This window comes from Teleopsis dalmanni, chromosome 1, assembly GCF_002237135.1.
Source record: "Teleopsis dalmanni isolate 2A chromosome 1, ASM223713v2, whole genome shotgun sequence".
In the NCBI taxonomy this organism is placed as follows: domain Eukaryota; kingdom Metazoa; phylum Arthropoda; class Insecta; order Diptera; family Diopsidae; genus Teleopsis; species Teleopsis dalmanni.
This window is the reverse complement of record NC_051846.1, coordinates 16,769,531-16,794,988: the sequence shown is the minus strand read 5'-3', so window position 1 is coordinate 16,794,988 and position 25,458 is coordinate 16,769,531. Positions and strand designations below refer to the sequence as shown.

The 25,458-nt window shown below is 30.9% G+C and overlaps 3 protein-coding genes across 4 annotated transcripts; 1 reads left to right on the top strand and 2 right to left on the bottom strand.

The window, feature by feature from the left end:
* Window positions 1-2,082: 2,082 nt before the first annotated feature.
* Window positions 2,083-7,636, bottom strand: LOC119672398. The gene is made up of 11 exons (XM_038083434.1): window positions 7,469-7,636; window positions 6,357-6,655; window positions 5,980-6,291; window positions 5,541-5,922; window positions 4,692-5,471; window positions 4,444-4,632; window positions 4,215-4,376; window positions 3,834-4,145; window positions 2,892-3,726; window positions 2,610-2,782; window positions 2,083-2,553 (listed from the first exon to the last, which is right to left on the bottom strand). Exons 1-11 carry the CDS (start codon window positions 7,548-7,550, stop codon window positions 2,300-2,302), a joined length of 3,780 nt encoding a protein of 1,259 aa, XP_037939362.1. The 5' UTR covers window positions 7,551-7,636; the 3' UTR covers window positions 2,083-2,299.
* A 1,686-nt stretch (window positions 7,637-9,322) lies between these two features.
* LOC119672202 (carboxypeptidase N subunit 2) lies at window positions 9,323-11,807 on the top strand. Of its 2 annotated transcripts, XM_038083200.1 has the most exons (7): window positions 9,323-9,925; window positions 9,985-10,128; window positions 10,196-10,506; window positions 10,568-10,716; window positions 11,014-11,273; window positions 11,348-11,627; window positions 11,691-11,807. In XM_038083200.1, exons 1-7 carry the CDS (start codon window positions 9,399-9,401, stop codon window positions 11,787-11,789), a joined length of 1,770 nt encoding a protein of 589 aa, XP_037939128.1. In that variant the 5' UTR covers window positions 9,323-9,398; the 3' UTR covers window positions 11,790-11,807. The 2 variants fall into 2 exon arrangements, with proteins under 2 accessions (XP_037939128.1, XP_037939127.1); XM_038083199.1 differs by having other exon boundaries at window positions 9,324-9,925; window positions 11,348-11,807.
* A 393-nt stretch (window positions 11,808-12,200) lies between these two features.
* On the bottom strand, window positions 12,201-23,454 carry LOC119672203 (clavesin-1). Its single transcript, XM_038083201.1, has 5 exons — window positions 23,303-23,454; window positions 13,260-13,408; window positions 12,716-13,192; window positions 12,534-12,650; window positions 12,201-12,475 (listed from the first exon to the last, which is right to left on the bottom strand). Coding segments are annotated over exons 1-5 (999 nt in total). The 5' UTR covers window positions 23,304-23,454; the 3' UTR covers window positions 12,201-12,220.
* Window positions 23,455-25,458: the final 2,004 nt, after the last annotated feature.

Here is a 25,458-nt window from a genome sequence, read left to right as displayed (position 1 = left end):
TCACTTTCGAATCTCATTAGGAATTGTGAAGGCTTTGAAATAAATTCATAACTGAAACTTTATAATTTTCAAGCAAATTCATGAGCAAACGCTTTCTTATCAATTTTTTACTTTTGAATAGTTGCGCCGATAAGATAATTTTGCAAATGTTTAAAGTGTAGCTTCGTACTAGAATTGTTAATTGTAGGCAATCTTAAGCACTCATGATTCGTAAGAACTTTATTTATTCTTTAATGGCACGATTAAAAATTCCGGGGTACTGCCTTTTTACAACATTATATGTGCTTTTAATGTAACGATTGCATATATAAGTTGTCAATAGATGGCGTGTGTAAAGGAAATATTTGCAATTTTAAACGCTACTATCTTAAGAACCAAGCTATATCTGCATATAACGTAACGTAACGTAAAGACTCCCTTTCTTATTCATAGCACTTGCGAAACTGTAATATCTGAATTGTAGTCTAAAGTGTTCTTCACGCAGTTTAAAAGGTATCTTGTCGCATTCTTGAAGGTGCCACTTGACACATTAATTTTATAAATACAGTCGAACATTTATTTGAACATGCAAATCTTCAAATACGAAACAACTTTTGATTTTAGGAATAGTCCAAATTTCTACTGAATCATGTTATTGACATTGAACTTTGCTTATGTGTTGGATTCATTTGAAGTTGTTTTTGATGAGTTATCAGCACACAGTTGACAATAAGTCGGAAATCACAAAGACTTTCGTTTTCGAAGCTTCGATAGTTTGTGGAATGTGTGCATAAATACGCACCTTTGCGTTATCCCACAAAAAACTTGCACCAATATGATTTGCCACCGATCACATAATATTGGTGGGCAATTTATATTAGCAAACCCAAACAAATTTCATGTCTAGAAAATTTTTGGCACAAATAAGAAAAAATTCTTCTCTGACTTCTAGCACCATTCTGCCAAAAAAAAGCAATTAGGAGTCACAGCTTTGTCAATTTCAGAAAAGTACGAAGCTATCGCATCTTCATACAGAACCACACAATGCACAGTAGCACGCAATGTCTTTTTGTAGATACAAAAGTATTTTGGCAGATACTTGTTGATTTTTACTGATCCAGATACAATAATTTTGTTGGTTTATACATCCACCAAGCAAAAAATGAATTCCATCACTAAACAAAATTCGATGCCGAAAATAGTCACAATTTTTATAGTTAGTTTTCACAACATGAACTCATTCAGCGATTGTTAAGTGATTCATATTGTACAATGTCACATCTGGACAACGTAATGGTTAACCCATATAAAGAAAAATGGATAGATGAAATCCGGATAAAAAGTATGCGTGTTTTAGAGACATGCAACTAAACACAGGAACACAGCTAGTACATTACATAAACAATTCTAGTATTTCAGTTTTTTCCCTATAAATAATATATACTGCTATTCATTAGTTTATTATAAATCAGTTACTTGAAAGATAGTTTAAATATATACAAATAGTATATAAAAATGTTTATTATTCATTAAAGTTTCTATTTGGTATAATAACAAAATACAACGATTAAAAAACTTTCTAATTTTTCTGTTTACAAATCTTAGAATTCTTGCTTAATGTCTCCTTCATGTAAAATTTATTTTTTGATTAATTCATTAAAAATCCTATTATTACATTTTTTTTAGTGAATATCTCGCAAAAAAAGGTTATTCCCATCTATTTCAAAGCAGGGGATTTTCCGCTGAAGCAGGGGATTTTGGATAATCATAAATTTGTTAGCAGCATAATGATTATAAATGTTTTATAATTAACGTTCTTAATATTTAAAAAATAAATTTTTATTTTCATAAACAATAATTCAATAAATTGCAATTACGGAGTTTTACTATACACCTACTCATAAATCTTTGGAACACACTCAAAACCTATCAAATCACAAAAAATGCCGTAGTTAGCCTCGTACCGCCTCTAAAACTTACAATTTCACCCATTTTCGTAAAACAAAACTGAAAAAACTGATTCTTTACGTTATTGTTTAAAGTTTTATTTAAAAATTTGTGTTTATCGAAGACAAGTAAATAAGTTTCAATCAAAAAACAAAATAATCGATTTTAATTGAAATTCGTATAAACAATTCAGTAGTGAAACGTGGCCACTTTCGTAATAGAGAGTACATAAACTATGAACAAATTGGGATATAAATACATGTATATATGTATTTTGTATTATTATTTAGCACTACACATGCTGTTTCGATATAGTATAGCTATTTGAATATTTGAATTAAAATCAATTTAAATCTAACAAAATTTGATAAGCCTAAGGCGTTTTGTTTTTGTCATTATCCTCGCCGTTCACATAAATCGTTTCCTTATACGTAACTCTTGAACAATCTTTAGGCGGTTCATTGATGCTATAAACCGGAAGCTCTCTCTCAGGTGGGTTGTTATACTGTGCGTGACTATTTTCTCCAGTGAAACTCGGAGTTATGCTTTCATTACAAAATACATCTTCTGAAACCGAACCTTCTTTGAAGCATTTGTTGTAGGGTTTATAAAGCCAAACAAAGAAACCTGGAACATAAGTATGTATATAAACTTGTAAAAACAAAAAAATTACTTATAATCACATATAAAAGCAACACAGATTAAACTTAATGTGATTATAGTTGCAATATAAGCCGATTCCTGTTCTATAAGATTTACGGGTTTCAACATATGTGCTGCATTTGCTGTAAGACCAATTTCCTCAAACGTTTCAATGTTCACCAGTTGGGTTATATTTTTATCTGCTAATATTTTACTAAAGAAAATGATTTTTGTTAAATTTGTATTAATATTTTATTATTGTCAAATAACGTGATTTCATAACGTTCAATCTTAATTCAGATTTTACGAATAACCGTACTTACTTTTGAAACACTTCACACTCTATAGGATTAGGACCATTAAATGCATAAACCCATGCTTTTTGTATTACGGTTCCCTCTTCAGTAGCATTTCCAAGTCTAGAGCTGAACATTCTATTTGATGTGGTTCCATTGCTAGGTATAGTTGCAAATTTTATGAGATTCACTTTGTATCCACTCTTTTCTTCCAGCGATAAGAGAACATCTTCCATTACTTGTGGTTTATTGCTTTCAAAACTCACTAAACTAACGAAATTTGATGATAACCTCTTTACAAAAAGGACAGCACCAGTACTAAGTCCAGAACCTGACCGATCTACAGCTTGAACTATGAGTTCAACGCTTTCTACACTTTTTAAAGCATTTGATCTGGGATATATAATGCCAGTATCCGCTTCGATGTCAAAGTGTGAATTTGGACGCATATTGTATTGAATTCGTGCATTATCACCAGAATCGAGGTCTACTGCACGAATTTTTGTTAGATATTGTGGAAAGAGTTCAAAGGAAATCTCAACTGCTGGATAACCTAAGTGCATTGGTACATTTGGGTAAATAAACTCTGGTGCATTATCGTTAATATCAACAATTTCAAGTACAAGCCATGTAGTGTCTGGTGCATAAGATATATCACTCATGTAGATCATTGAAAATTCCTCAAACTCTACACCGACATCGCGTCGCTTTCTAGTTCTTTCTATCTCACTCGTATTATTGCTGCAGATCAACTTGAGGCGTACTTGCACTTGAGCTTTTGTCATGTTTGCAAATATACTATCCTCACGGTCAATTGAAATAGTTGAAATCATGCCAGTTGTAATGTTAATGTATACATAAGCTAAAGAAAATAAAAAGTTAGTTTGGAAAAATGGATAAGTAGACAAATCTTCATTGCAAATTTAATACAGTGCCTATACTTTATAATTGAGTACATTCATTTCATACCTTTATCTGCAGGATACATGTGCTCTATTTGGTACGTGCAATTTCCAACTGTTGCGTTCAATACATCGAAGACCGGCTTCTCTTCCTCGATATGCTTGATGATTAATGTGTCCCGCACTGCATTTTTTATGTCGAAGCATTGCTTCTCTGACTCTGTCGCTGTAACAGTTATGTGTGCCGTTGCGTTTGCTTCCCTGAAACTCTGTGTGTTTACCGCTTTGATAGTGAAATTAAAAGTACCTGAAGGCAAGGTACTAAGCAGCATAATGTCACCTGAGTTACTATTAATACTTAAACGTTCCCGCAAATAAACTAAAACACAAGGTAAAGAAATTTTAAATTTCAAATTCATTTACTGTAATTAACTTAATTAATTAATACCATTCTCTGTGTTAAAAAAATAGTTGACTGTTATATTCGATTCAGGTATGACTGCGTTAATCTGACCAATATTTCCAATCTGTTCAGAGGAAACAGAGAACATGTATTTCTCACTGGAGAATATAGGTGCTAGATCAGAACCACTTGGCAATTCAGTACAGTCTATAAAGGAAATATATATGTTATTCTTAAAATAATTTTAACTATTTTATTTTTGTTAACCACTCACCTTTTTTAGGAAGTTCAATAAAAATTAAAACTTTGTCCATAATTTGTGAATTCATAGTCATAAAGGCTTTCAACTCAAGTTGTAATAATGATTTCGAGTCCAACAAGTCCTCAGGAAGTTGCTGCAGTTGGTTGAGGAATACAAAGTTTCTAGATGCGTTTATATTCACTTCGAAGTATGTAGCTTCAACTAAAAGTGAAATTCATTTCAACACCATATTGTGGTTTCATTACCAAACAACGTCTTACCTCCTTCCAAACTGTACCCTAACTCAGACACTCGAACATTTCCTTGCAATGCTATGGGCTCAACCTGTAGTATTTGTACTTCATCTTCGTCTAGTTCTAATTTGGTAGAAATCCACGTTTTTCTAAATAACTTCGTCGAAATGTTATTTGTTGAATTCTTAACTTGAAGATTTTCTATAATAATCGTTGTTGTGGCATTCATTTCATCATTCTTTGCAGTTAAAGTTAAAAGTATCATTGGAGTATTCAATAATTCATTGTTAACACTTAAAAGTCTTAAATCAACAGTGTGATTTGTTACATTGAAGTTAAACAATTCACTTTTGTTTCCACTTAAGGAAAACGTAGTTTTATTTGCTTCAAAACTGTGCAACACTAATTGAATTGGTTCCATTAGAAATTCGTTTAGTTCATTGATTCTACCCTCATAGTAGGGTTTCTCAAATTCAGGTTGCTTATTCAGATTTTTATTATTTTCTATAGGTAAGCTTATGAAGAGCGGAACTGAGGCCTTTAGGTTTTCGAATCTTGCTTGCATTTCTAGAGTAATGAACGAAATGTTAATAATTGCATCCATGTTTACTGTCTCACTTAGGGTCAGGTAAAAGTTTGGTCCCACTTGTGTGTAGTTAAACAAATCTTTAACAGTTGAATCACCTAACAGTTCAAACATTACTTCATCACTGTAGCCGTAATCATCGAACTCTATTATTTCCATTGTAAGTTCACCGGTACTACTTATATTTCCACGAAAAGAACTTTCTTCAAAATGAAAGGTTTCTAAAAGTGCAGTATGTAACATTAATGAAAAACCATATTAACAGTATGTATCTTTAAAAAACTTCTTACCCTTGAAGCTGACAGGACGTACATAAATAGCAGTTTCACCGAAGTCGGTTAAATTTAAGTGCGCAGCTTGAACACTGAAATGTAAGAAACTTCTTGGTTTGATTTCTTCCTTAGTAACATTTCTTGCTAGTTTAATTTGCACTACATTGGCATTGTTTTGCATTTCAAAAATATCTGCATCTCTGCCTTTCAACGAAAACCTCACATTTTCGGAATAAGTTTCAGGAAGTAATGATATTCTCAATAATTGTAAAGTTAAATTCTTATGGAGCAACACACTGTACAAACTTTGCTCAAATCGCGGTATTGGAGGTAAGCTATTGCTCCGATCGGCGCGGATTACCACAGTTGCATTAGAGCTGAGAGGGGGCGATCCACTGTCCTGTGATATTAAGAAAGTAAAAATTTCTATTAATAGTTTAAAAATAAATGAACTCACAGTTGCTGTAATATGAAAAATTAGTTCTCTTTCCAAACTAAGATATATTCGATTTAATGTCAGTGCTGCAAAAAAGATTTTCTTATCATCGCTAGTACCGTTCTTTGTGCCCACAGTTATGTGATATAAGGTAGCATTTGAAGAAGCAAAACTAATTTGATTATTTGCTAGATCATCGTCTTTCGCTGCGATTTGGACGAAACTTGTTAAGTCAAAACCCGCAAAAATAGGTGTAGGCAAAATTATGTCGTAAACATCCTGAGAAAATTTTGGTTTAAAATAATTACCCTCTTTAAACGGTTGAAAGAAAATCTAGCAATATAAAGGAGCAAATTTATGATTATGAATTTTCAATCATTTTTGTAATCGATACCGACCAAAGTGCGTACTCGTCCCATATCACATGCCATAGTTACTTTTAGCGTTATGCGCGCTGCTGTCTGCTCCTCAGCATATTTCGGGAAATCTTCCGTTGTAAAAATGATCAAGTTCTGAAACCCCCTCTCTTCATCTTCCTCTAGACGAGCATCAATGTACTTCTTTTCAAATTCGTTGTTTGTTGTGTTTTGTATTTCATTGATCGTAACATTTTCGTAACGTAAAATTGTTGTGTCTTGGAGTGTTAACTCAATTGGTTCGTTAAAAATTGAAGTTACAATGTCTGCATTTGTACAATCTGATAAGAAGAAAAGAAATTAGTTAGCAATGTTAAAAACAGCAACCACCGCCAATTGTTTGAGATAAGATATATTAGAATATGTGTTCATATTGTTTAGACGAGGGACGGACACGGGCACGGGAACGAAGAACTTGAAATGAGTTTTAATTTACTCAACATGCATATTTACGAGTTTTTAAATTTTCATCAGAAATTATAAGAAATATCTTTCAACAGTTTTGTGATTATAAAATTTCTATTCCAGTTTTATAAATATGACTAACTTGGCTTTAGCAAAAAGAGAAATGTTCATTACTTAAAAAATGTAGAAAACCAGCGAATATTATTCCTATATGTTACATCAAAAAAATGTCAAATGTACAAAGGTAAAGGTTTAAGTTCCAATTATTCAGAATGTATAGCGTTGTAACCCGTAGAAAAGATAAAATATAAAATATAAAATATGTGGCTTTATAAATGAAATCATACATACTTTATATTATAGAAATATATAATATTAAGTCTTTGAGATAAAAAAAATTCAATTTAGTTTAGTTGCTAAATGGAAGTTCCTTAGTAAGGAAACGAAATCATTAAAAGAAATTTCACATATTTAGGCAAAATTGTTCAAACAATTGTTCAATTGTTATTTAAATATTATATTAATATACTTCTTTGACTAAAAAATATTCAAATAAACTAGAAATGGTGTTACTTTAGTTGACTTTTACTATGAATATCAATACTAACAATATTCAATATGAATAACATCAGTTCTTTATTTCAATACTTATTTAAATTTTTTCTTTTTTAATTTTAAAAGATCCTTACCAACGATTTCTTGTGAAGAACCTAATACTCCACTCTCTATTACCCAGAGCATTAATAGTATGATAAAATCTTTGAACTGCATTCTTTTTAATTTGTTCTTTTATGAAACGTAGTCCTCTTCACTTAAATTTTTTTTCACTTTTTGCAAACACACTTTTAGGTATTGAAACCGATTCCGTCAATTTGAATTTTCAAACTGAAATTTTTTTGACAGACAATTTCTCTTTTACTCTGAGGTAGTTTGCATACTTCATTACTCATCTCTGTCTCAATTCTTATCAAAATCAATTAAATTTTGCCGATGTGCTGACTCTAGTGCAATTCGAACTGAAGAATTTTTATCTAAAACATGTTATTAGATAAATGAAAACAATATTAAAACAGCAATAATTTTATTCAAAGTAGACAAGAAAATATGAAGAAGTGACACAATATGGTTGAAGCTCGTAAGAAAATAATATAAACAAATGTGTAAATACATACCGAGAAAATGCGGTGAAAAATTAGAAGTCTGGACGCAGATCAAAAATCACAAGAGCGTGGCTTGAAATGCCAATATAAAAGAGACCCTCCTCGAAGTAATGCTAAATCGGTTCCGAGGGGGAATAAGTCTCGCCGAAATGGGGTGTTTATTAAGGGAGTCGAACACACCATTCCGACGACGGTCGGTTTGACGGTGCATAAAGCATTCCATCTCCCCAACACAAAAAAAATATGTCAATACACAATGGTAAACAAATCTTTTTATAATCCTTAACATTATATGAAATACAATCGGAATAAATAGAGTACCAAAAACCTTATGAAGAACTTAAATTTCGACCATTCACAGGGTTGCTTTTCAAACATTGAACATTTGGCCAATACTCTGAATAAGATCACGACTATAACGTCATTTAAAAAAGCATATGATTAAAGGATATCTGAAACTTCGCACATTATCACAAGGTTTAGAGCTGCTTGACTTGACTATTCGTATTCTTACAGGACTATTGAATATTATTTTATAATCAATAAAAACTTTTGCCAATTTTCATGAGCAAAATTTAAGCAATCAATATATATATACTTAGAGATTGAACAAGGAGATCTAAAAGTTTACTATGATAAAACCCAACCAGTGAATTAGCACATAACTTCAAGTTTTCATTCATGTCTTTGAAGAAATCGTACGTGAGTAGTAGCTATTGCACATTGTATTGTCGTGTTTCTTCTTATAAAATAGTTCTGAGGATACTTTTCAATAAATCGGAATGCTTATTTTCCACCATAAACTGAATCATGCTGATGATAAGAAGAATTCTGCAAATAACCCATTGACAGCTATCGGCACACTCTTCTAAATAGTGTTTAGTAATTTAATAAATAATGTTTATAATTAAATATATTTCAAGTAATTTTTTAATTTTTCTAAGTGCGGTAATAATTTATCACATTACCATTTCTATTAATGATTCCAAAGAGTTAGGCAGCAAAAAGTATAATTAAAAACTCCAACATGATTTCTTTTGTTGTGAAAAAAGAAGATTCAATATTTTTAATTACTTGTAGTTTGCAAAAACATAAATGTAAAGACAACAAGTTTATTAGCTCATATCTTATTATTAATAGTAAATAGTTATTAAATTAAATACGAGTACTACAATTCCATTGCTATTGACATTCACGATACGTTGCCCCCATTTGCAATCACCTACATCTGAGTACGCTTGACATCTTCAAATTGCTGATTTTCTTTTATTCAAATTGTGTATTTTTTAGGTTTAATAATACTGATTCAATTATGTTTAATCAGTGCACCCTGTCGTTTTTAAAAAAAGTTTCGACTAAAAGCAAAGTTTCGTGTGCACGTATAAAAATGACGAAATCTACATTCTTAAGAACAGTTGCACACTATCTTTGATGCCAGAAGAACCACTGCGAGATAATCATGGGAAAATGTTTTTATTTATTGTCGGTCATAATCCTTTCACAACTAGGGTCAGGATTACAACAGAGCATAACCATAGAGCAGTTTGAGAAATTTCAAAGCCAATATCTATCGAATATTCCGTCGAACGATGTAACTAACTGCAGTTTAAATGCTTGCGAAGCATTAAAAATGTTGTCGCATTTGCTGCTGACGATGAAATCTTCCATCCCATTAAGTACGACTGAAGGATCTGGAAAACGCTTAAATCGTAAGCAACAAGTAGTTGCAAATGATTCGGAGGAGGACACAGCTCAAATCGCTAGCATGTACCTTGATTTAAATAAACAAGTGCGTCAAATTGAATCTCGATTACGTTCAGTAGAGCAACCAGTATGGCGTTTAACGCCAGGCATTACCAATGAATGGAATCATTGCACATCAGGAGTGTGTCGTTGCCATCCTGAAACCAAGAGTTTTATTTGCTGGAATACTAATTTGAAATCGGTGCCAGTAACACAGGTGATACCCATGAATATGGTTAGAATGTAAGTCAGTGGAGTGCATAAAAGAAACTAAAATTATTACTAAATTTATATCCATCCAGAGATATATCCCGCAATTACTTGTCCACCTTACACAAGGATACTTTTCGAGGCTTAACTTTATTGCAACAGCTTGATCTATCCAACAATGTACTGGATTTTCTACCTTTTGATTTATTTCGTGATCTAGACAGTTTAGTGCAGTTGTAAGTTACGTTGACTTTTTTCAATATAATTACTGACCTAATTTCAATTTTCGCTGTACCAAATTAGGCGCATACAAAGCAATCAATTAGAAGATTTAGATCCACGAACGTTTTGGAAGCTGCGCAATTTAAATTTGTTGGATTTGAGCAAAAATATGATTACTGAATTACCCGAAAGCATCTTCAATCACGTACAACGTCTGACTGTAATCAATTTAAGCAGCAACAAAATTAAAATATTCCCGCCCGGCCTTTTACGTGATCAATTAGTGCTGGAAGAGTTGGACTTGTCGCGCAATGAAATCATTACCTTGCAATCGGGCAGCATGAAATACTTGACACAATTAAAAGTGCTAGACTTCTCTTGGAACGCAATTGGTAAATTTTTTCGTTATATTTTTAGTAAAAGTTTAGATTTTAGATAATTGAGTCGGTTCAGCTTTTGTATCAGATGACTTCTTCGAAGATCTTAAAAACTTACGCACTCTCATTCTGCATAATAACCGTATAACATCAATTTCTCGCTCCATTTTTGAAAACCTTGAACAACTCGGTACATTGGATTTGACTATGAATCGTATATCAAAGGTTCGTGTATTTGATCAAAGGTATTTGATCCTTTCGTCTTACTTAACAGTAGATTTATAGCATGTATATGTCATAATATATATGATATAATATGTATATGATATAATATAAAAAAGATTAAGTTAATTAATCGATAGAGATTGCTTATTAAATATTGAATATAAATAGAAAAGTGTACCTAAGAGTGATAATGCAAGAATTATCAGATGCTTAGTGAAGATGAGTAAAGTATATACGTAATTAGATATTCATTTATTAATTGACAATATACACGTACGCACAATTCAATATTTTCAGATTGATGGCAACGCGTTCTCCGAGCTGGGCAATCTACGAGAACTTTTTTTGGGCCAGAACTCATTGTCGCGCATGCCACATGGTCTTTTTTTAAATGCAAACTCTATGACAAGACTTGCTTTATTTTCAAATAATCTCACTACTTTAGAGGCTGATGATTTTCAAGGGCTTACCAATCTTAAATACTTAATGCTAAATAACAACATACTAAAGTATTTCGATGGACAAGCGTTTGCACCATTGCAGAATTTGGAAAAATTGTAGTTTTTAACCAAATAAAATTTTCAGTATTATTAAAAATATTTTATATTGATAAAAGTATCTTTTAAAATAGGCGCATCGACTCCAATAAACTCCAATACTTGCCGCATGGTGCGCTTTATGGTTTAGACAAGTTGATAGCTGTAAAATTGGATAAAAATCCATGGCACTGTGATTGTCGTGCGCTGTACTTGGCACGATATATACGTGAACATCAACACCGTTTATGGGATGGTCAGCCCGTGTGCCGTGGCCCAGGTGATTTGGGTGGCGGTGAAGTGGGTCTCTTACGTTATGACGATCTTTGTGATGGGCAGTGGGCTAGTATGCTGTCTCTCTCGCCAAGATTACCGGTGCGCAAACATCGCATATCCACGCCTATGAATTATACCGACTATTTTAATTTATACTTGAAGCACATTTATTTTACAACCACAAATGAAAATTTGCTAGACGCACAAACCACGCTCAGGACATCAAGAAGGTTTGAAACAGCTGCTTCCATAACAATATAGAATATATACTTCTGGAAACTGAATTTGTTTGTAAAAATATTTATTAACATTTACATAGGCATATACATTTTAATAAAGTGCACAACTCAATTTTTATACGTAATCACATAAAATGGAATACATACATTAAAAAGTAAATAACATAAAGTGGAAGTAAATTGTTAACTAAAAATTAATTTTGCGCTTTTTCTGCTTTTCCATTTCCTTACAAATAGATTAAATATAAAATATATAATTATTTTTTTTTATAAATTATTAAATTAAACACACAATATAAAGTATATATAAAATTGAGATAAAATAAAATAAAAAGAAACAATTCAATCTTTAAAATGAATCGCGTCATAAATGAACGAGTGTGTGTGCGCTACCTAAAAATACATTTCTCGCCTTCTTATATTAAATGCTATATCTAGTGAATAATTCATACTTTAGTCTACTTCTAATTTTCTGAAGCTGCCCACTACTCCAGAATCTATATCACCAATATCATTACCGGCAAAGTTTGATGCTTCCTTGGTAACTTCTATATACATATCGTCCAGTGCTAGAATGGCGTTACGTCTTTGCAATAGTTTAGCCTTAAAATCTTTAATCATGTCTGCCATAGGTACTGTACCTCCATATTCTTTTGGCAAAATACCAGGATTGATTTTAGTTTTCAGTGCATCAATAGATTTGTGCACCTGTGTAACATATAAATTTAATTTACTCTTTATATATATAATATAATAAATTACTCACAATAATTCGTTTTTTTAATTTATCGCTAAGCATTGAAACCCCTAATTCAATAATTCGATTAGCGTAGTGTGGTATGTTAAGGAAATGTGTCTCCTTATGACGCATTGGTGTGGAATTCTACAACATATATTGCACACATGTCATCAAAATCGAAATATTTATAATATTTTTAATTTATTTACCTGTATACATTTCACAATACTGCGTAAGTCAGTTATGGACCATAAGCTCACAAAACCCATATTCATGCCACTTTCATCATTAACATAAACATAGCCGGCGACTTGTGAGTCTTCATCATCCAACAAAGCTTCGCAAATCAAAGAATGAACACGTGTCATTTGAGCTGATGTATACTTGTATGGATCGAATTTACCGGCAACAGAAAAAATAATTTGCCGACCTAACTCATCACGTTCGGGCAATGGCACCAAATAACCGTTCTCAAAGATTTCATTGATTGCAGGATCTTCAATATCCAGCTTAGAGAACCATTGAGGAAAAAGTTGACGTATAGTGAGGTAACGCTCCAACATTTCGCAAGCAGCTGGCACAGAAAATTTTTTGGTGCGTAGGAAGCGCAACAAAAAGACGGCATCGGTGCGGCATTTCTTAATGTGAGGGTGCTTTGAAATCCATTCACGAAATTGAGCTAAAGCCTGTAAGTAGAATATGTGGTCATGTATAAAATGGCAGACATTCATTTAAACTTATTTCCTGACATACCTGCTTACGTATATTGTCATCTTCATGTAATTCTTCTTTGGCTACTATTTTCATTTGAGAACTCAGAGAGCAAACGTAGGGATCAAAATCGTCCACATTAATGCTGAGCGTATTCAAGTTGCGCTGTTGCATGACTTCAGTTTCTAACACTGAAAAAGATTTAATTTAATAATATATTACTATATATTTTATTTTATAATGAAATCATTTCATCAACTTCTACTACTATTTCGAATATCTTAAAAGCTTCGTATGCTTATGTTTCAGTTTTTATTAAATCTGTCAAGTAAGCCAGTATGTGCTTAATTTATTTAAGAAATATTTCTTTACCAAATAAAAATTTAAATGAATAAAGTTTGAATATAACGCAATCAATCCAATTTTGGTTCGTGTGCCTGACCTTGCACACAAATTGTCATGTTAAGATTTTTCGGTACGAAAGACTGAAATTTGTAACAAATCCGCAAAAAGCAACAAAGTAACCGGTTTTTTTGAATTTTTATAGATTCATTTTCGGTTTTGCTTTAATATCGTTAGACAAATACGGGTGTTCAATACGAAACTGATGTTTGCATTCTGCACTCAATTGCGATGCTTCTCTTCATTTTGGGCTCATGATTTTTATGTTTTGGTGTGAATTCAGTTCGAAAAAAGTTTGAATGAGAAGCGAAAAATTTTATGTGGTCAATCAACTCAAATGTGGTCAAATGGAATAAACTTTGAATCAAATTATTTTCATGGCTTCTTCAGCTAATAAAGTAATAATATAAATTCATTACAGTAATTTCAATAACTCTCACTTAATTCCTAGTAAGTTAGTTAGTTGTGATGGAGGGAGGACCAAGTCCTCCTCAATTAGCTAAAAAAGCCACTTTGAGTCCACGAATTCTTGTAATAATAGGTAGTAAAGAGAAGATCAAGCTAGAAATCAGCGAGAGGCATTTATAAAGGCAAGAATCTAACCAATGCTAATACTAGAGACATCACCGAGTGTGTTGAAGAAGGGGGCCCCCAGAAACTTAATTTCTAATGTATGAAAATTATATAAAACAAACTTAATAAGAATGCTAACCCAAAATACATACTATTTAAAACTGCTTACACTTAAAAATAAAATCAGTAATTCTAGTTATTTCCTTGACATTTTGGTAAGCCACAAGATTTAAATGATAGCTGAGATAAGCCTCAAGCATGAAAATAAATAATACAGGGCAATTAGTATGTTATATTATTTGATTTCCAATGCTTTTACTTTTACTACATTTAAAACATTTACTTCAGTATTTTAACTATATTTGTAATCTAATTAAAAAGTTGCAGTTGAAATAGTAGTTCATGGTATTGCGGAGTGTTTATAACTAAAGTTTTGAAATAAACTGGTCGTCAATATTTCTAACCAATATTATTAATAATTACATATAATTCGTAAAAAGCATAAGATATAACATTGAAAATGTTTATACTAGGGTTTCCTACAGAATTTTTTAGCTGAACGTTGCTGGATTTTTTAATATTCCTATTAGTGTTGCTACTGTTATTATTATTAGCTCTTATTACGTTATACCTCTATTTAATGTTTTATTGTATTTGAACAACTAAAACTCGATTTATTGATCAAATATATATATGGCTTTTATATGTATATTGTATATAATATATATTGACCTTAATATAGGTTCTCTTGAGAATATCTATTTATAATTGCATTTGTAATTACAATGGATTTTAAAAAAAACACTGAGCTATTCTGCGTCCTTGATAACGTATCAGCGATTACAAATAGGTAACGCGATATTTAAGATGCTGTTCAGATTAAAAGTAGAAGCAGAGAAACATTTTCTTATCAAAACCAAAAGTGAACGCATCAACGTTCGCCTTTTGGTTCGTCCAGATTCGTTCAGATTCGATTAACATAATTTGAATTTGGCTTCATTGCTTCGGCCTTCACACATTTTTGTTGTTACTCGGATTTTTATTTTTTCTTTACATTTTCTTTTCGTTTTAATATTTTACGAATTTGTTTTGTACGAGTTTGTTTGTTTTTTAATCGTTGCATTGTACAAAATTAATGACGGTAAGTCAGTATTGTACTCTTGTTGCGTTTTTAGGTTAAAGAAATATTGCTCATACTCTTGGGTTGTTGTCATTTTAGATAATTTTTGTTTTTGGAACCCCGGCTTTTTACATTAAAACACAACGAAATTTGAGTAGACCAGCTGAGCCATAATGTTTATTGCTTTGCGTATTTTATTGGCAATATTATTACATCATAATAAACAATAGCTATTGCCGCTGTGGTTGTGATTGTGGCTACGCTAGTGATTACAAAAAATTTGCTGTTTTCGTTTTATTGTGGTAGTACAGTATGCTTCACACTCAAAATGAGTTTTTCTTTCAAAAGCTGAAAACTGGTTTTCGCAAGTGAGTTTGAGCTTTTATGTTGCCACAAGAGTTCATTTTTCTTGTAATGTTGGTTGATGCTGCTGTTCTGGTTGCTGCTGTAATTGACTAACTTGCGAGTATATGCAATTTGAGATTTATTATTTAATTTCGTTGTGCTTTAAAAAAAGTATATAACAAACTAAAGTAGGTATATAACAAACATATACTCAATTTCATATGAAAAATATTATTAATTACTTAATACTTCATTATGAAGTCCTAATAGAAACTACTGTAATATTTTTATGACTTGTAGCAGCAAATTCGAACTGTCTTTTATTCAAAAATTAAATTGATTGTGAAGGTTAAAACGGATCTGTTTATTGTTAAAAAAAAGTTATTTGCTCACTATTAACTAAAGGGCAATTAGCGAATTTAACACACCTTCCCCTAAACTCAAATAAAAATTTTATACTTTTACGGCATGAGTAGAGAGCAGAACACATTTGGCCTTTTGCGAATAAATCTGTTAAAGAATGTATAATACATTTCTACGCCATTAGTACTCACTACAAATAATTAAGTAAATAAATTGTCATAAATTTTTTATATATTTAATTTTTAAAACTGTTAAAGCACTTTTAACATTTTAAATGGAGAATTATTACAATTATGCTACCTAAAACAGCAAATAAAACATGTAGAGAAATTAGAAGTGGTTTTTCCTAACCCCTTAAATACTTTTAACACTTGCTTAGTAAAACTTTACTTATAAGACTTTTCGAAATTTTGACCATAAGTCTAAATATCTAAGTTAAAATTAAATCCAATCGATAACATTCTAGCAATGATATTTGGTTGAACTCTTAAAGGACCAAAGCCTCCATGGCAAAGCGGCATGGCATTTTAACTTACTTGGTCATGTGCCCCGTATATGGCGGTATGACAAAATAATAATATTTTATTATTTTTATTATTGTTATTGTTGTTAAGTCACAATGTTATCCTATTACCATAATTATATACCAATAAATTTCCACTAAAACAAAAATTTTTTCTTTACTATACTTGATTTAAGAACGTTTTGTATTTCTTTTCGTATAAAGATTAGTTTGGACCTGATAAGAGGAAAGCTTGAAATACTTCCGAATCGTTAAGGAGTAATGTTATTCAGATAAATAGAAACGTTGGCACCTCGTGCCATGTCAAACGGGTTCTGAGGCGCTAAAAAATGAGCCCGTTGTGCAATTACAAAGTATATTAAGAATGTTTCCGGTCAAAGCAAAACTGTGTAAATGTGAAAGATGCTCTTTTTGTACAAGAAACCTAAAGTATTGTAAAAAGAATCTATCCCATTTTTAGTATTACAAAATGAGAAGTTTTAGTGATTGTACTTTTTTTTAATTTATATTTATTATTAATATTTATTGTCCTATTCCCCATAGTATTAATATTTCATTTTTCGCCTCCTCTAATTCAATCAATTCAACTGCATTTTAAATGATTTTAGTAATTTGTTGAAAATAATAACGAAAAATACTTGAATGCGAGTAAATGACCTCGAATTACGAAATCACACATTTTTGAGGCAAACAAGAAGGTCGGTAGTACAATTTACGTGATTGGAAAAAATTCTTTATTTGTCTAAATTATTTTTATAATCAATTTTACTAATCGATGGGGCAATACTTGCAGCGTATGGTCTCGAGTGTACAAGATTTGCATAATTAATTCAAATGTGAATACGCGTTAGCTTCATAAACCCGAAAAATATGTCTCAACCAACGCAAGAAGAGATAAAAAAGCTCGAAACCTTTAACATTCAAGTAGAGCTTACAAGCATTACGAGAAAACCTTTTAACCTTAAACTTCAAAACTTCAACAGCCAAGCAAATTTCAAATTAACATATTTTTATAAATAGAACAATTTAAGACGCGTACTTGATTCTAATGTAAATTGATAAGTGAACACCTCGGAATTGTGTATTTGTATAAATACTCATACGGATGTCGCTGGTGGGGAACCCTTAAGTTTAATCGTTTCTAAATGATTTATGAAAACAACTCACGTTCAGGGTTGCAACAAATGTGCAAATAATAGGAAATCAAATAAAAACAACAAGCCGTTTTAAATGCTTGTGTACTTTTTTATGCAATTTACTAAATATTAAATAATTTATTTAAACAAAAATTTAAATACAATATCGACAACAACAAACAACATCGACGAGCAACAATAACAGCAGTGACAATAACAACAGTTAAATAATGAGCAATGAAGTAGTGAATTCCGCATATGGGCACTTAACTGCTTCTATAAGTCGCTCTGAAGTGCGCTGACAGCTCTTAGAGCCACAAATGCAAGTGAGTTTCGAAGTTGCTTTCCAGGTCAGTTTCGAGTGCTAATGGAATTACAAAATTCCAATCCCCACTTAAAAGTTTCATGACAAAGTCAAAGGGTTTCTTAACAATTTCCTAAAAAACGTTGCTTTCGTCTTTTTTATAGAGTTTTGCCTTTTTCGGCTGAGTCACTCGAACCTAATTAACAACATCGTAATTCGGCGATTCGGTGAAATTAATTTTAATTTTCGTTGGCAAAATACATTAAATCGACATTTGGCTTACAAGTCTTGATATTTAGCATCCGAGTGTGACACGTGGATGGATAGACAGGCAGACAAGTAGTCAGATAGACAGATAGACAGATAGAGTGGCTGACAGAAGTGAGTCTGAACTTGGATATTGGCCTATGTTATTGTGTGGATACTTGAACCTAGAGATAGAAAGACGCAGTATTCGTGACTGTTGGAAACTGTAAAAGTCAAGCCACGTTTCGAAAAACGAAAATAATCAAATTGAATGAATTGCGAAATAATTCATGTTGTTTATATTTTGTTTATTATTTTTAATATGTAATAAAGTTTTGAAATATTGAAATTAAAACCAATTCACAATAATTAAATTTATATGCTTTGTAATAAATGTTTACAAATTTTTTGCCAAAAATATTTTTTGGCAAAAATATTCGAAATGTTTGACAAAATAAAAATTTCAAAATAATTTGTTAATTACATTTTAAACTTGTATACTTTGGTATATAATATTTTACTTTACTTTGTGTATTTAAGTTTTCTAACTTAAAACAACTTTACTTCGTCATTCAGATATGTTAATTGTTTAAGCAAACCAAAATGCGGTCAGTTAAACAACATTTTTCGCCTTAGAACGAATTTGTGTAATTCATATAAATAATAATATAAAATTACTGAGATATCTGAAATAATTCATATTAAATGAGAACAACCAAGTTTTTAGTTAGCAGTAATGCGTCCATTTTCTCCAAAAAACTATTCACACAAATAATTTCAATATGAGTCTTAACACAATATGAGAAGTTATTTTCAATAACTTCTCAATTGTCTTAATATACTATTTACAACTATTTATTATTATTGAAAAGAAGGAATCGTGCACTGCGACCGAAAAGATCTATTGTACGCCTTAGTTGGATTAAAGTGTTTCTCCAAGTCCGATTTTTTTAATGAAAGACAGTATAAAGTCAAGGAATGATCCTAGTCTTGGATCCTTATGATCCATGAAATACCCTCCTACGTGTTTCTTCCGCTTGTACATCAGTACCGGGCACTCCTCAATCACAATGATCTGAAAAAATCATGCTAAAAGTAAGAAAACTAATAGCAATTGGATACATTACCTAAACCCCAAAATGTCAATAATCCGAATCATAAGCCAAAATTTTTCATATGTAAATTTGAGACGTGGTCACATTCACTTTAAAAACAATTAATAGTTGTTTTTTAATTACACTAAAATGAAAATAATTATTTAGCTAAGCTCTGAAAGCTGCAACTAACTCTGCTGTCATTAAAATATAAAACAATTAATCGAATTAAACAAAAATATGCAAACACTGAAAGGAAACGTCGTCATAATTCTCGGTTTTACTTCGGTTGAAGTTAGCAATACGCTAAATATTGGCGGTTGTAGATTTCATTTAACCTTGTGTCAATAAAATTTTAGCAATCGTAAAAATTCTGTGATTTATGAGTAACTTATAAAATTTTAAAAATTAATTAATAATTTTTCGTTGCGCGAATATCGCAAAATAATAATTACCGCAAAGACATAATTAATATCAAAGGATGATATAATGACTTGTATTACACAAATTGAGAATTCAAATATCTTTTCTATTATAATATAGAAATTTAATCGTAACTTGCATGTACTTAAAAATGCTGTGCACTGAACATACATATAAATCAAGCAAAAACCTAATAGTTTTCAATTTATAATTAATTTTTATAAGCAAACGATATATATTATTATTATATTTTTGTATTACGAGTATTTGGTTTTGAAATATTCGGCGAAAATATATATCCGTATTTGCATCAAATTTTTTAAGTAATTTGTATTATTAGGGCATTTTCATTATTTCAACTATTTCATGCAAAATAATTAACCAAATAATTCAAACTGTTCACCTATTTGCTCATATTCCAACACTCGAACTATTAGATGAATTTGAAATATCCAAATATGAACAGCATTATTTAATGCAATAGTTAAATTGAGATAAATTGAGAATATTCTACTACGCACTACATTTATCCTTTCCTTTGCTTAATAATTATAAATAATACTTCAGTGTATAAAAATATCTGAAACTGTTCTTCACTTTTGTTGTTAGTAAGTCCTGTTTCTAAATTTTGCTTTTTATTTACTACCACCTTCTCGTCTTATGCGCTGCAAACTATCATAATATCTGTCTCTAAATATCATAAACTAATAAATATTTTATATATATTTTTATGTTCATCAATCCCACTTAACATAAATATATATTATTTTTTTGTGATTTGCATTATTTGCATTATTTATTTGAGGTTACAACTTCTTTAAATAATTTGGATGGGTCCTATATAGCTAATAAAAGCATATTCATAGAGTACATATCTTTCAATAAAAGTATATATAAATATATCAAATACGAATTATATAACAAAAAAGCTATTCAGAATCATTAATTGAAATTTTTCGAACAGGAATGGGACAAGGATATATACCTTATCTTCACTCGATCAGCTTGAAATAAGTTTATTTAATCATTTACGAGATTTAGATTTAACTTATGATGTTGTTTTATTGAACTGCAGGCACAGTGATGTCATGACCTGCTTTGTGAATGCAAATTGTAAATGGCAGTTTTCTGAGAAATCTGAGCTTGCATATCTAGATAACTGCAGCACATAATCACAGCACATAAATCGGTGAAGTGTTATTTTGCTACAGTTGGAAAAATACTCTGCACGGGTAAGAAAGTTTGAGTTTTATGTAGAATTTTATTACTAATCGAAATCAATAATATTATATTAGAATATTTGTAGCATATTCTTTGAAAATCATTCAATGGATATGTAGTACGCATGTGCTTGATGTGTTTTGTGGGAGAAAAAAAATATTAAAAAATTTCAAAAAAAAATAATATCTCGAAAATTTTTATTTTGTAGTAGAATTTAAAATTGAATCTAAATAAAACATAAAAAATAAAAGTTTAGCGAATAGTTTTGAGAAAATTTTTTTTTTGAAATTTAACGGTTACTATTAGTACTTAAATATAAACAATTTTATTTGTTTAAACAATTTCATAAAAGTACAATCAATTATCTTTGAAACGCTGTAAATTTCAAGTATCTATCTTTTATAGAACTTGAGATATACCCATTTAAAAATGTGTCTACAATGCCAATTCTCAAAACCCCATGGGTCCATATCTCCTAGGAAAAAAATCACAAAGAGTAAAACGTATATGGTGTGAACCAAATGCTCCTTAGAAAGGAAAAGTGAAACTGACTAAGATATGGCAGAAGATCTTAGGAAGCCACAAATCGATTTTGGTTAAATGAAACATAAAATAAGAAATATATAAAGAAAATTGAAAATAATTTCTACATAATCATAAGCAATTGCTTGTGGATACCCTATGATTTAGGTAGTTCGAGAGCATTTTCAACATAGAGTTTTTAATACTGACAAGCCAAAAAATCGCTAGATATGAAATAACAACGCATAAACAACAACGCACACTGAAACAATCCCAACAAGTATATTGAAAATCAAACCCTAAACTACTAACTACATTATACTTCATGTCCTAGTCATTCATGATTACATATTGTTTTTTAAGAACTGTGAAAAACGAAGAGTAAAAAACATTAGTTGTTCAACGATATAATCAGGTAACCATCCAATAGAGTCAGATTTAAACTAATTGTAATTGCTCCTCGACGGAAGTCCAACAATAAGAAAAATCAGAAGAAGTAGCTTTTATTTATTGGTTTAATTGGTTAATATTGGTTTTAAATTAGTATTATTGTTTCAAACATTAGTACCTGTTTTTTTCTTTATTTTTAAGCAATTTTGTAGATGAACTATAAAATAGAAAATAAATTTTTAACGAACTCCCTTTAGAAATTGAAATCATTAAGTAAACCACTACTTTAAATAAATCTAGCAATTACTTATATATATTTTATATTTTCCTTCCACTGAAAACAATGGGAATAATATCGTTTTATACAACCAATTGAAGTAAAGTTGCTCATACGCTATGTACAGTGAGCGGAAAAACACTTATTTGAAATTTCATAATTTCGTTGTTTCAATTACGAGAGAAAATCGAATTTAAAAGTTAACAAAGTCAATTTTGCTACTGTTGCAACATTTTTCGTTTGTAATATCGAATAATAAAGCTAATGAAGAGTTCGGCGAATATAAAGAGACGCAGAGGACTGCAGAGGAACACAGAGGAACGCAACGTATGTAACGAAGAGACCCATTTTCGTTGCTTCGCTTATGAAATTGTGAATTTGAAACGCTTGCAACCCGTCATGACTAGCTGACTTAATTAATTGCATGTAAGCCTTAAGTTCGTCCACTGAGACGGTATGGCGTTGTGACGTTGTTGTGACTTTTTGACGTTTGACGGTTTGAACACTCGGTAGTATCGTTCCACATGTGAGCAATGAGCAATGCAAACAGCTTACTTTGTGGCTGAATCTTCTTCCTCTTTTCGCTTATCGCTTAACCGTATTATTTGCAAGAAATATGGAGCAGTTGTTGTACTTTTAAGTACAATTAGCGAAGTGAACTCAAAATTGTACACAGCAAAAGTCGTATTTGAAAGCAGCATTGAGCGCACTTGAATTTTAAATTGTATTGGGATTTTCCGTTTCTTTAGCATTTCTTGTTTTGAGTCATTTTTATTTTTTTTTCTCTTTCCTGATTTGTAAATTAACAAAACCCAAAGAAAAGTGAAAGCGAAAGTAAAGATTTTCCGCCAAACCATGTGCAAACTTTAATTGAAATTGTGTTTCGAGTTATGATTGTATTCGAAAAATATTAATATTAAATGTACTTTGAATAAATCCAAGTACCCAACTATAACATATTTCGAATTTGCAGTTTATTTATAATGTATTATTAAAATTTGCGGTTATCATTAACATTTATTTACATACTGCATATTAAAAATTATTAAATCAATGTAGAACTAAACAAATCACTTTTAAATATTTTCTTTTGAATTTATTCAAAATAGTAATTAAGAATTAAGAATTTAAGAATTAAATATTTACTTTTTTTAATAATTTTTAAAAATCACAATTTTATTAATGTAGTAATGTTATTAATGTAATTTATATATATTTTTCTGAATCTACACAGAGTATTCAAACACGTTTATGTTTTAATTTAGGCGCAACAAAATCTTCGTTGTTAATTTGAAGGCGTCCCGTGCCAAACTAAAAATTTTTCGTCAAACTAAAATTTATTTAACAAAAATTGTACAACGCAAACCCAATTTAACCAAAAACTGAAAACTTAAAAGACAAACTTGATAGCTCAAATCTGAGTCAAAGCTAATGTGGGTTTACAGAGGTTTCTATTTCGATGTCACTCAAAACAACTGAGTGTATGTATTTTACAAACATTAATAATGAGCACAATTTTAATACTCAATGATTTAATCCAATCTAAAACTAGTACTCAAGACAAAAGAAGTCTAAAAGAAATGAGCTTAAAATAAAAGCTCTATTTATGCTGTTTCATTATGAACTACTCAAATAAATATTAATGGTTCTGCTACTAAGTTTATTATATAAGCAACGCAAGAATAAGGACAATAAAATTGTTATAATTTTCAGCGTTCAAAAAGTTATTGAGTAAAAACTACTTGAATGCTAGCCTATGCTAGACTTTACAGAGAAAATTTTGTTTCTTTATTATCTTTCACATTTCATTGGTAAAAAACGATAGATATTTATTATTTTACCTTATTTTTACATATTTCAGCATCAAGTATTATGTTAAGAATGCATAGGCAATGTTATAATTAATCTTATAATTAATCTTTCTTTGTTTCTTTATTTGGCCATAACAATCCGTTACCAAGCTTCGGTCTGGCGCAGCATATCTCCCCATGCGTCTCTGCTGCGTGCGCGCCTTCTTCAGTCTCGTACATCAAGTCCAGTTAATGCTCTGTCGAATTGATCACTCCACCGGAGACACGGTCTACCTCTACGTCTTCTTCAGCTAACTACTGCTTCAAACACCTTTTTCGCTGGAGCATCTTCATCCATTCTCACGACATGACCAAGCCAGCGAAGCCGCTGGATGTTAATTCGGTGAATTATATCAATATCGTGATAAAGCTCGTAAAGCTCGTGGTTCATTCGAATGCGGTAGTCGTCGACAACTCGTAGCGGACCAAGGATCTTACAAAGAACTTTTCTCTTATAAATAAACAATATAATTATTCAGTTTAATTTTAATAACTAAATAACTAAAAACTACTAAAAAAAATTAAATAAAAACTTTATCCAAGCTTAGTTTACCAGAACTGTTTGTGCAGTCTATCAACTACACTAGAAGACTAATTAAATTAAGTAAAAATGAATATTTTATTAACCTTGTCATTGGACATTGCCAGATAGGTAGAATCCGAACTAACATTTTTGGAAAATTTTATTTCGGGAGTCCCAAAGAACTGTCAAAAATTAACATCGAAGGCTTCAAAAAACAGCTCTCAATAAAAAATTAGTTGGGTGAAATGTTGTTGGTAATCATTAAATCAGGAATTCATTCAAATTTTCTTCAAAGAATACTAAACCACTAGAATGATAAAGGCCCTAGGAAAACTTGATAGATCCATAATCGGTCTAAATGGACTTTATCGCTCGCAGATTTTCCCTTATACCTAGTCGAACCAAATTGAATTAAAACTTAACTCTAAGTCTATTTGCTTTATTTGTAGATATGATTGCAGCTCAAAGGTTTCTTACATTTATAGTATGCATTTGTATAGGCTTAGTTAAACAAATATGTATAGGCTTAGAAATTAAAATATGAAGCTCTAATTCTTAATATTAAATAATTCACCAATAAATTCCTCTCTGAGGTAGAACGCTAAAAAACTTCAACACGTTGGCGAGATTCGATTCAAAAATATTAAGAATTATAATTTCATGTTTTAATTCCTTTACATATGTATATAATGATTAATCAGATTCTTATATGAGTAGTAATACTATTAACTTAGTAAAGTGACATAATTTTGTGTACAGTAATCCCCCCTATAACGGAGTAGATTGGATCCGCGTTATAGGAAAACTTGTTATAGGAGTATTCGCGTATACCCCATATACAGACGTGTTAAGGTACGCGAAGCTAATTATAGGGTCTTCGGGATCTATAGGGGGGATTACCGTATTTGTTTTTATGAAATTACAACACA